The sequence below is a fragment of the Homalodisca vitripennis genome, chromosome 2 (assembly GCF_021130785.1).
Source record: "Homalodisca vitripennis isolate AUS2020 chromosome 2, UT_GWSS_2.1, whole genome shotgun sequence".
NCBI lineage: Eukaryota > Metazoa > Arthropoda > Insecta > Hemiptera > Cicadellidae > Homalodisca > Homalodisca vitripennis.
The window spans coordinates 105,702,590-105,715,480 of record NC_060208.1 but is presented as its reverse complement, the minus strand read 5'-3'; the positions used below and the strand labels follow the sequence as shown (position 1 = coordinate 105,715,480).

At 33.2% G+C, this 12,891-nt stretch overlaps 1 protein-coding gene across 1 annotated transcript in view; it reads left to right on the top strand.

The window, feature by feature from the left end:
• Positions 1–12,891, top strand: part of LOC124354506 — a 592,308-nt gene that overhangs the window by 572,199 nt on the left and 7,218 nt on the right. Inside the window, exon 7 of the mRNA XM_046805018.1 lies at positions 11,709–11,787. Within this exon, the coding sequence (XP_046660974.1) occupies positions 11,709–11,787 (79 nt within the window). The remainder of the gene's footprint in view (positions 1–11,708; positions 11,788–12,891) is intronic.

Genomic DNA, 12,891 nt, shown 5'->3' with positions numbered 1-12,891 from the left:
AACCAACTTATTAGAAACATACGAGGACAAGTTACTGACAGTGCCCCGACTGAGTGTTAAGTTGAGCCTTTATGCTGATCTTAACCACCAGTAATTGTGTAATGTAATGACGACACAAACCAACTTATTAGAATCATACGAGGACAAGTTACTGACAGTGCCCCGACTGAGTGTTAAGTTGGGCCTCTAAGGTGATCTTAAACCACCAGGAATTGTGTAATGTAATGACGACACAAACTAAGTTGTTAGAAACATACTAGGACATGTTACTGACTGTGCCCTGGTTGAGTGATTATATTTCTTCGAATATTATTACTACAGTTCTGATTTTATTGCGGTGAAATCATATTACCTCCTTTGCCGTTGTTAGGTAGAGAGAAATTCACTGTAATTTATAAACTCAAGAACTGTCTCCTCTAGACATGGAAGTTGAAGCGAATCCAGTGAACAAAGTTCAACTGTATCTGTGAGTTGTAAATGTAACGTGAGTGAGTGACAAGTTTATCGTAAAGTTTAAGTGGTTCAGTAAAGTGATTGAAATAGAGAATTTATGATCTCCAAGAAGTGCTTCGCTTCGAACGAACTTTGTTTTAGAAACAAATTTAATAAGTCTCTCTTATGATATAATTACTAAGTTTGGAATTCGAATGGTGAGAGTTATCTTATGTCTTCTTGTTTCTATTCCTTACTTATTAGTGGAGGTAACAGTATTTTTTTCCGGACATTTTCCATAGTCAAGTGATATAAGAAATAATAAACACTACGTTTCGATATCTGCGATTCGATTTCTTCCTCACAACTAGCAATTAGCCTAGAATATACCTAAAATCTAGCTTAAAGTAAACCAGTCTTACACTTTAACACACATGTTGTGTCAACTCCACTATCTCTAAGACAAGCACGTAGTAAAATAAACTCTTATTATTCAATGCTAAACTAAATCATATAGGTACAATATATTAATGAAAGAAACCCTTATTATTCAACGCTGAACTAAATCATATAGGTACAATATATTAATGAAAGAAACCCTTATTATTCAACGCTGAACTAAATAATACAGGCACAATACAGGTATATTAATGAAATACATCCTTATTATTTAAAGCTGAACTAAATAATACAAGTCACAATAGATCGGCAGTATCCAACCACTTAAATTGCGATATGTTGTTACCTTCACTATCCTTCTATTGTAAAAAATAAACAAAGATTTAAAGTGTTGTTGTTAGCAACTCTACGATTAAGTGTCCTAATAGTGCCTGAATAGTATAAAGAAAGCAAAGTCAAATGTACAGTACATTGTGTATGTTAGTGTCTAGGTCCAGTATTAGAAATAACCACCAGATAGCGCTGTATACTGTATAATGAAATTCTCGTAGTAATTCAATATTTTTCCATTTAACATTATGGGTAATGTCAGAGCGCTTATAAGTCGAATTTGATGTAAATAAATGTATGTTTCTTTTGTCGTTCTGGAGTCTAAGATCATTTATACGCGGTTAGAAAAACGAATGTGGAAGCTAAATTGAGGTTTGATAAGGAGAGCTGAGAAGACCTTATAACATTGCCGTACTTTTTACTTTGTTTTTATTGAAAACGCGTTACACTTTTTAACGTAACATGAGTTCAATACTTAGACCGAACAAACAAGGCCTGGTAATGTGCCAGCGTGAACAATCCCGTACACCGTCAGCCTAATGAGCGTATTCCGTAAAAAGTGGCGTTCGCAGTAAAACAGCTGATTGTATCTGTAGGATACTTACTTTTTTACTTTCGTCAGCCGTAGTCTTTCTCTTGTCTTGATTGCACAGGACTCGTCATGTGTAGTTGAATCCAATAATTATTGTGTCTTATAGAAATTTTAAATTTTATATAAAGTAACAAGGTAGTAATACGTAAACAAACTTGTCGCGCCTAACAGGTTTAGCTGGATTGCATTCTAAATGTCTAGTCCATGGGTCATTTTATTTTCGAGATGTCCCACGGACAGGCAGACAATCAGACAGAAACAAATCTTTTTTACTACTACCAGGTGGACAGAAGAGAAATTTTGCCAGCCTACTAAGTTGGTTCCAATATTGCTCAGCCATATCCCATGAATGGACACATGCCAACATGGAATTCATTTTTGTACATAGGTAGAATATAATTATTATACAAGTTTACAGAAGGAATGTTTCTTGAAACATCTTTCGGGTAGTTAGGCTACGCAAACGCTCAGCCAGATTCCATAGAGGGCAAGGCCAACATCAACGAAGTAGCCTACGATGAAATGGTAAACAGATTTCAAGGCCATAATATCTCAATTACTTCACGAGACATCCAGTGGAAACAAACAGTAGGAAGGTAGACAGAATAACATTAATTTTGTCTAAACCGTTACTGATAAGAAAATATGCATTATTTTATGTTTATGGCTTAATTTATTCTCGAAGGCATAACTCTGATGCTTTGCTAACGCTTGTCCAAATCTGGAGAGAAATGCATTTTTATCGAACTCCACCTTGTCTATATTTATAAACCTATACAAAGAAGTATCGAAGATGTCGACAGAATATCTCCCCATTACTTGTGTTGCTATGTCGCATATTAAAATGTCATATAACAGTTTGATGTCATCTGACAGTTTGTTTATCAAAGGTTTGGTCTGTTATTTTCTAGTTCCCATTATCGTCACACATAGGACTCACGTAAAAATGTTCGCTAACACTCAGTCAAAGTCTAGAGCGTGACACACACCATTATATATGTAGCCTATATACAAATGAAATGTCTTGCAACATTTCAAGTCTGTAGGTGAAATCGTTCTCAAGGTATCGTGCGGATAAACAGCCAGGCAGAAATAAAAAAAAATCCATTCCGTAGACTACACGGTAATAGAATTCGTTATGCTCAGCCAATTAAAATTGATTTTTATTGAGCCATCCGGTGTCTTATAAAGGTTATGATTATAACAAGAATATAGAGTGTTAAAAGTCAGGAAAGGTCAACGATTTATATTATAAAAATTAAATTCGTCACATGTATTTGGGGCCAACGAAACTACTATCTACAGATTTTAATTTTGCTGCGTTAATTTTTTTGTCACATTAACACCTTTTAATTGATAAATCAATTGAATTATGCTTTTATGTGATATTTCTATTCATTTCAAATTGTGAATCATAAATTATTTAAACCATTTAAAGCTTAATAATCACTTTATAGAATTTTTGGCGTTGTTTTCGCCTAAATTATAATTGTGTGCCACAATAAAGATATTTATTTAAGACCTTGGATATATTCAAGTAACGATAGTGAAGTCGCTTCCGTGTAATAATGATACAGTATAATACTGTCTATTTATGCTGTGCGACTTTGACAGTGTGAGAAATGCGGCGCTCTGATTGGCTGACAACAGTGCCTCAGGCTTCTCTGTGATTGGTGTATCAACAATGCCTTCTACCACAACAATGGGAATAGAATATAGTCTGGCGCGTTTGTGAAATGCAACACAGAAGTCTAAACACACCACATGAATCTTGTTATCAAAAAGTCTTTAATGTAATAAGTTGTTCAAAAAGTTTGAAACATCTACATTGATTCTTCAAACAACTATATTTGAAACTAATTTTTTGTGGTCTTTTAATTAAAAACTATATTCACATATCCTTTTACATGTTCCTGCTGTTTTTATAATTAGATACGAAAGTGTGAAAATAAATAATTTGTCATTTTCATTAGAGTACACGAAAAAGTATATACGATAAACGACAACTAATGAGGTTGTCCAACAAAATTTTCATATTTTTTAAACACAAACACTTTGGAACGTCATATTTTAGTACCCATTGCTTCAGTTCAGAATTACGGCAACATTTATGTCAAACAAATTGAAAAACATGATGTGGAAAGTTCTTTATCCAATATTTAAAAACTATAAACGGCCGCCATTTCTGTACTTTTATCCAACACTTATTTCTTCATACGGATTTTCTCGTGTCGTAGGAGGAATTGGTGTGGTCGAGGCAAGAATAGGGTTCAGAGCAGATATTAAATAGGTTAGAGAGTAGACATTAAAATAGTATAAGTTCGAAGTGAGGACATCGAGTAAATATTGAAATGAGAGTATAAGGTATATTCAAAGCAAGAGTACAAAGGTAGAAGATGTTAATGACAAGTAGAAATAGATATCAAAATGAGGGTTGAATATAAAAATAGGGTAGATATGCATAAACTTTTGGTAGTACACATATATGTACAAATTTAAACTAGAGTTAGATTTAAATTAAAGTCAGTCCAAGATAGTCAGTCAGTTCATCTTATCTCCAAAAGTGATTTTTATAGTAGGAGATAGGTTTATTGAAGAAAATTGAAGCTGCTTGGGTTTAAGATTTTTCTAAGTTAATCGAAAGTTTTCAACTTATTGATAAACTTTGAGTCCTCGGAACTTCGGAACTTTCAGTCGGTAACCAACTTCACTTCTTCACTTCACGAATTATTGTAAGAAGTTTGTAAGAAAACCAAGTAATGCCAACGTCTGAGAAATACCCCAATTCTTGACTCCTTTCTCCTACTAAAGTGGTAACTGAGTAAGATAAATACACTCATTTATTGAATTACATTACTTCCATAATCATAGTTTTAAACGCAGGCAACCAAATAGGGTTCATAATTAATTAATACACAATTATATATTTTGTAAAATCCAAAGGTTTATACTAGCATTTAGATTACTTTAGAAGTTCTTTATCATACGAAGCAGAGCACATTATACACCTGGTTCAGTGATTTTGTTTCTTAGCAACAAGTATATCACCATTAATTTTTTTTTGTTCCTCAGGATGAACAATAGCAGTACTTACAACCCCCAAGCACCCGGGTTTTCAATACTGATTCAATACTGATCATTATAACGTAGTAAAATAGGAGCAAAATAGGAGCTACATTAGTGAATACTAAACTACTGAAACTTTAAACAGGCTTTGAAAAAATTTATACAAAAATAGCGATGACATTAAAATTGTACGAATATGTTAGCAGAAGTTATTCAACAATATTTAGTGTGTTTTTTTAATAAGATTTCAAAGTGGCGGTCGCACAGTATTGAAACCCTATCGTAAAATAACAGCAGTACGGTACAAGAGAAAATGGCCTCTACCGTGCAGAGACACAGTTTTCCATCCCATTAAAAATATCAAAATGTCACCGATTTCTACAAATTTGTCAAACATTTTTCCACAATATTGATACTATCATAAATTATTTAAATACATACCAATTCTTAACCATTGAAAATTAATAAAATAGAATTTCTAAAAAAAGGGATAAAGTATTTACAAAACTATATATTTATATAACTCATTTATATGCTTATAGCTAATACATCTTATGAAATCCATTAAAAAGATGCCATACCATCAATGTCGCGTGGTACGAATAACCATATAAACCATGCCAATTAATGCATTGTTGTTTAGCGATTTCAATATCACATACACACATGAAATGTGGTTATCACTTTTATTTAGCTTTCGCAGAGGGAATATTGAATATCTAGATTTTTTGCTCCTGTACGTATTAAGTATATAAGTAGTTTACAATGCAAATCGATTAACTATTTCTGCTTTTCAATTGTTTTTTCGTATAAACCCTGCCACAAGAGATCTGGAAGAGGAAAGTTTCGGCTGTAGGTTTGGTTGACTCCAACCTAAAATTGCGCTCAGCAAACTCCGGTGTAAAAAACGAATTTTTAAACCTGATTGACTTGGGAAAGTAGGATTGATTATCTTGGTGACTGAATTGTTGTTGTCGGCATATTATCAACTGAGAACTAAAAACATATAACCAAGTAAATACATACAATATAATAAGTACAAAATGAATGAAGGACAATTTGTAAAGAGCTATTGAATTCTAACCTTTTTACTGTCTGAGAATTGCTGTTTCTTCGTAACGTTATTAACTAATGGCAATGACATTCAATAATGAGATAGGTGATCCTTATTACTGTCTGAGATCTGCTGTTTCTTCGTAACGTTATTAACTAATGGCAATGACATTCAATAATGAGATAGTTCATCCTTATTACTGTCTGAGAATTGCTGTTTCTTCGTAACGTTATTAACTAATGGCAATGACATTCAATAATGAGATAGGTGATCCTTATTACTGTCTGAGATATGCAGTTTCTTAGTGCCGTTATTAACTAATGACAATAACAACCCATAATGATATAGGTGAAGCCTTGTTACTGTCTGAGATCTGCTGTTTCTTCGTGACGTTATTAATTGATGGCAATGACAACCAATAATGAGATAGGTGACACTTATTACTGTCTGAGATATGCAGTTTCTTAGTGCCGTTATTAACTAATGACAATAACAACCCATAATGATATAGGTGAAGCCTTGTTACTGTCTGAGATCTGCTGTTTCTTAGAGTCGTTATTAAACAAAGACCTGACAATCATGAATGAGCTAGGCTGTTATTTACTGATATCGTTATTGACGAAACGCATAACAAACAAGAATGAGCTAAGATTTTACTGCCAGAACTGCTGTTTTTTACTATCATTATTAACAACAGTCATGTTAAACAATAACGAGCTAGGTAAAGCCTTATTATTTTCTGAGATCTGCTTCTTCTGAGTGTCTTTATTAACTTATAGCAATGTCAAACCAATAATGAGATAGGCGAAGTCTTATTAATATCTGAGATCTGCTGCTTCTTGGGTAGTACCGGTTTTAATAAGCATTGTTACCTAATGTCGTTATTACATGGGTTATGACAACCAAGTGTGAGATCCCTGTGACCTTGTTATGGATGGAGATCTTTAGGTGTTTAAACCTTAGATTATTAGTGTCTTATGTTAACATATTATCTTCACTTCCCATTCTTTTAGTACTCGGTTATTGAGTATTCTACGAAAGTTACACAACAAATACCAGTACATGTATGCCTGTTAAAACAATAATTAACAGTGCAATTCTATGAATAGTTTAAAAATTCGTAGTATTATTGAATTCTGGGTTACATTTTCAAAAAAAAAAGTTACTTTATTAATATTTTTTGTAGTGGCTAAAAGCTTCAACGACTGCCATTTGCGTGGTTGTAAAGCGATATGCGATGGTAAAGCTTAATCGACCTGAATTTTAAATATAACTTACTAATGAAAATGTGTTAAAATTGTATTTTTGTAAAGTACAAACAAACAGAAAACTAAATATGTTTTGAACAAATGAAAGCTCAAGTGCATTCTCAAAAATATGGATGTTACTACGAGAACAGCCAGTAGTTCAAATAAACTATCCATGTTAAATGTCGTAGTTTATAAAAAACTGCTTCTCTTGACTGCTAGTACGGCATGTGACATGAGTAAGTTATGTGTGGCTACCAGCATAAAGTCGAATAGACAAAGTTCTACTGTCGGAGTTGTCCAAGTCGACTTAACCAGCGAAGTTTGTGTCAAGCCAATTGTGTGGAGAGGATGCGATGAATCGACTTCTTCTAGAAACAACTTCCAGGACAGAATTATAGCAGGGATAAAATGAAACTTGTAATAACAGTTCGGTCAGTTGGTATGATTGTGGGGCGGTTAAAAATTAAATACATCTCCATCGATGCTAGTGTTACATTACATCCTGACAACTAACTTTCTGGTATGGGATGTGACTTAAAGCAATTTCTATAGTTAAGTTGTGTGTAAATTAAAGTTGAAGAGAATGAACTCAAAATATGACACGAGAAAATCCGTATGAAGAAATAAGTGTTGGATAAAAGTACAGAAATGGCGGCCGTTTATAGTTTTTGAATATTGGATAAAGAACTTTCCACATCATGTTTTTCAATTATTTTGACATAAATGCTGTCGTAATTCTGAACTGAATAGGTACTAAAATATGACGTTCCAAACTGTTTGTGTTTAAAAAATATGAAAATTTTGTTGGACAACCTCATTAGTTGTCGTTTATCGTATATACTTTTTCGTGTACTCTAAACTTATAACTATTATTTATTACATTATTTATTCGTTAAAATTTGTTGTGTTTGTGTAACACTCTGAGTCGCGTTCACAACATACTCGCAGCCAATTAATTTTACCAAAGTCCACCATGTTTATATGAGTGTGATTCTTTAGAGCAACAGACGAATCTTGCTACATATAACCAGATGCCGAACTTTGTAAATAAGAGTTATCCAAAACTCGTCTGTACATGGTGTAATCCATATTGAAGAATCTACAGATTGGACCTGTAATTGGATGCAGTGAATATAGCGACGCGACGTGGATGGCCAACTTGTATTCGTCGGACAAGCTGTCACGTGGGTTCATGTCGCTACATGTCGGATGGCCCGATAATATTACACAGCTAACATGTCGTGACTTGTTCAACCTAAAGCAACTGATCGAACTGTCCATCTTCATCAGAATTTCGCAGAAAACAGCTCTATCTGTTACAGTCAGGGTACCTTGTCGCCGAGTAAATCTATTTTGATCTCAACGATAGAATATCACATATTTATCTTATAATGTTGGCTAACTTGGGATTGTTTCTTAAAACGACTTGTTTGGCACTGGTTGACATAACTGAGAGTTTAAAAACTGTAATGATATTATCGAATAAAAAGTGTGATAGTCTGTAATTTTTTAGTTTAAGTATTCTTTGTTTGCTTTCGAGTGATCTTTGCTCACATAAGAACTTTAATCTAATCAACAATAATTAACGTAGTCACTTATTAGATGAGTGGGAAAGTTGAGTGATTACAGCATTGTTAGCTGAGATCGACCGTTTGTTAGCGCGTCAGTATTTGATACGTCAGTAACTTAAAGCAACCAAGGGGAGCCTCTAGTTTTACTGTGAGGTTGAATTATGGGAATCTGAACAAATCGGTAAATTGCTAAACTCCAGGTCTCATTATCAAAAGCCAACTCTGAACATTTTAAAAGGCTACGTGTCATGACCATGATTCGGTAAATTCCCAAATTTAGGTCTAACTACCGAAAAACATCCCTAGCCACATTTACAAGTTTCCATGGCATGATCTCGATTATTTCGGTAAATTGCTTAACTCCAGGTCCTACTACCAAAAACCATCCCTGGCCACATTTACAATTTTCCATGGCATGATCTCGATTATTTCGGTAAATTGCTGAACTACCAGGTCCTACTACCAAAAACCCATCCCTGGATACATTTACAAAGCTGTCATGATCAGATCAATGAAATCATCAGGTGACGCAATATGCTGGATTGCAATACACCTTCAAACTCTTTTCAACATAATCAGAGTAGATTAATTATAGCATAGTTCCGCCAGTTATGAGTTGTTCTAAATTTAACAAGTCTAGACTGCCTCTAATGAGCCCAACAAATTGTACCTTATACATCCAAATTTTTCCTCTTTCGATTTCGATAATATTATGATTATTACAGTATTATTTTAAGAAAGTTTAACGTGTCAATTAGTTAATCAGAATTTGTGTAACTTTCGAGAAGCGCGCTACCGTAGTTTATTATAGTGTGAAATAAATCCTCAAACCGCAATAGTGTGAGGATTTAGGACCTGTTTGTGACAGGTATGTTGTTTTCAAAAATAAAATTCAAAAAGTTTTACAAGGAAGATAATTGAGAAAACTGATCTATGCAAACATAAAGAATAGCTGAATCATTAAAATATAATTCAATAATAATTCACCCAATAGTAGGAGGACCTTCGGCTACTATTTGTAAAACCCAAAATCAAGATCATCATGGCTTGTGGCCAAATCTTTCGTAAAGTATGTAGCCTAGTTGTCAGAAAATTCCAAGATTTAGGAAGTCTCAATTTTTTAAATTTCTTTAAAATTTTTCACTCATGAAAGAATGATACCTTTAATGATAACATTAATATGTTCTGTCTTCTTCTAGACTGGCATTATTTCAATTTAAGTTAGAACGCAAAGTCCTGGATTCTATGTTCTGAGCTCTACATGCAAGGAAAGATCAGTTACATAAGCTTGTCAAATGGTATTTGACGATTTTTAGTTAATCTAGGCTCAAAGAACATAGACTAAATTCAAAGGAAATTGGTTTGAGTGTGACTCCTAGTTTGCACTTAATATCAAGATTTTGGCGAATTGTGTCGTATTGCATTTTGGTAATATTCCAGACCTATATAACCCTATACACTTGTTTACATTTCATATCGTAACGATACTGAAGATAAAACTTTACACATCTCTATTAACCTACTCTCGTTTATCTTACTACACTCAACTACAACTCCACATCAACCGACTCCGCCCCTTTTGTCCTAAATAGCGATCTGGATAGTTTCCTTCCAACAATGTAATCTTTTTCTGTTTTCAAGATCGTTACATTGAGGTATTTATTGGAGTCTAGTTATCTTGTTGGTGCTACAGCTGCGAGCTGTTAGAACACGTTGTAATGTTACAATATTTGATGGCCAGTCAAGCGTAAGGAACAAAATATACTTTTAATAACAACGTCATTCGCTTTTATCACTATGTCAATCTCAGATTAACATTTCCAAGTAAATCTTAATACACCAGATTTCTTAGGTGGTACCCATATGTCATAGAACTGGTTGTCATGTCGGCCAATGACAGTCAATTGTATGGCAATAATAACCTACATCAAATCTCATCTCGCATGTTCCCAATATCATCGTGTACATATGTACGGTTCTGCCGATTTGGTGTTTGCAAGGACTGGTGTCGAATTCAAAGCGATTGGGATCGGAAAAGGCAAATATTGTCTAAAGATGATTTCATTGTGTTTCTACGGTTATAATATAACAAAACCTGTGATTTAGATACACACAAGATTTTCTTTCACTAACTGATTTCAACGAAACAAAGGCTTATTTCCAATTACTTCACTCCAAATCGCCGGTGCTTATTTTAAAGTATTTTGTATTTTCACAAAACAGACAAAATAGTGAACTCTTTTATGTTTGTCTTCTTCCTACCAATATATGGAAGTCTCATTTCTTCTATAGATACCTAAACAGTTCCACTGTTATCGTTATATTTGAATACATCATATTGTTAACGTATTGTAGTATTATAATACGCAAAGTCCACAAATTAGAATTTATGCATTTTATTTATGAATGTTTCTGAGAATATAGAAAAAAGACAGTTCGATTAATCAAATAAACAGTTAAAAATAAATCATTCACAAGAACATTTGTATTTCTGTAATTTTAATTAGAAGAGAATAACTATTTAAACTGAGATCAAATTTTATATTGTCCTAACTTTAAAGTTTGTTATTGACGATGGAAGTTTTGAAAGGATAAAAGAGTTTTGGACATTTGCCATCGTTATATGTTACAAAAGATCATTGTTTATTGTTATACATTAACAATTGCAAATATATTATCCTTTTGCCAATATATATTATTATTGCCAATGTAAACCATAATATTGTAACATAGACCAATACGAAATTCTTGTAGCATTCCACAAATCGTTGGTTTCAGACTTTGCGCTTTAAAAAGTATTAATAATCTTTGCGTCTCGTGTAGCGCAAATTTTAATTGATTTTCATTATTGATACATTTTTGTCGTATTTAATTTGTCGTATAAACACAAGGCGAAGTTGTTTAATGCACACATGTACGACCTAACATGACCATTCGCTTTGTCTCGACTCATGTTTGCTTCCCACATTGTTAGTTATTGTTGTTGTTGTTGACCATTATTGTTTTTGTTGCAGCCCTGTTTGCCGCAGTGGAGCACGGTCACGTGGACAAAGCCAGAACTATCCTTGAGTCAACGGACGTCGACGTCAATAGGTAAGTTAGATCTGTGTAACTAGATTTTGTAAACACAACTTCTATGTCTGAACTTAAAAACTTGATTAATTTCACAGTGATTTAAATTACAGTTTATTGATTTAAGTCAACACACATTTAAGTTAATTTAAGGATGATCATACCTTTTTTTCGTTTGTTATTTTCTTTTTTAACGCCCAAGCTAATTTGTTAATGGTAGCACATTGAAAGATGAAATTTGAGGGATGTTTCTATGTCAATACTGCTAAATTAGTGACATGTTACAAACCACTGGACGCTATCCTCTCAAAGAGGGGTTAGAACATTTAACTTAAGGTAAATAAATTGTAATTTTTTTATGGTACAGTTTTTAAAGGTGATATAAAACTAGGGTTTTGGGGCTAACCGAATCTCTTCAACTTTTTCTGAGATATTTGAGATCTAAGGTGAAATCATGTTTTACATTCCAAGGAAATAAAATATTGCTGCTAAATGCTCAGATATCCGGTCATTTTTAAATAACTTTTTCTATAAATAAATGTCGACCGTTAAGACAAGTAAGTCCCCTTGCGCCATTTTTCAAAACGACAAGAGTATAATGTTGTCTAATATTACAATTATTAAACTTCTAATTCCAAAAATTCAAATCTCCTTTCAAAACGTATCGAATTATAGTAAAAAATAGTTTTCCATAGTTCAATATTAGATTTGTAATATATAATTTATGTTTAATACACGTTCAGGTTCCAAACATGAGTCTGTCATAATCTAGTCGGTGATGTTTTATTTTCCCGCAGGATTTGTGAATTTTTGTAAATAGTTTCAGTTTGAACTTTGATTTGAAATATTTCGAAACCAACTAAAATAAAGATATATTACTGTCGCCAAAATCCGTATTTTTATATACCTATTTCTAAAACAGTGTCCCAAAGGAGTATTGTAGTTATTAAGTACCCCCCCTCTCCCCTTTCAGAGAGTAACGTTCGATAATGAAATGTTCAATATATTAAAAAAGTAAGCTCTATTAATCTAGAAAAATCCTGCAAAGTTCTATTGTCCTGTCTGAAATTGTTCAAAATTTAGCAGAAAAGAGACTATATAACCACAAACTATAACCTAACTAAC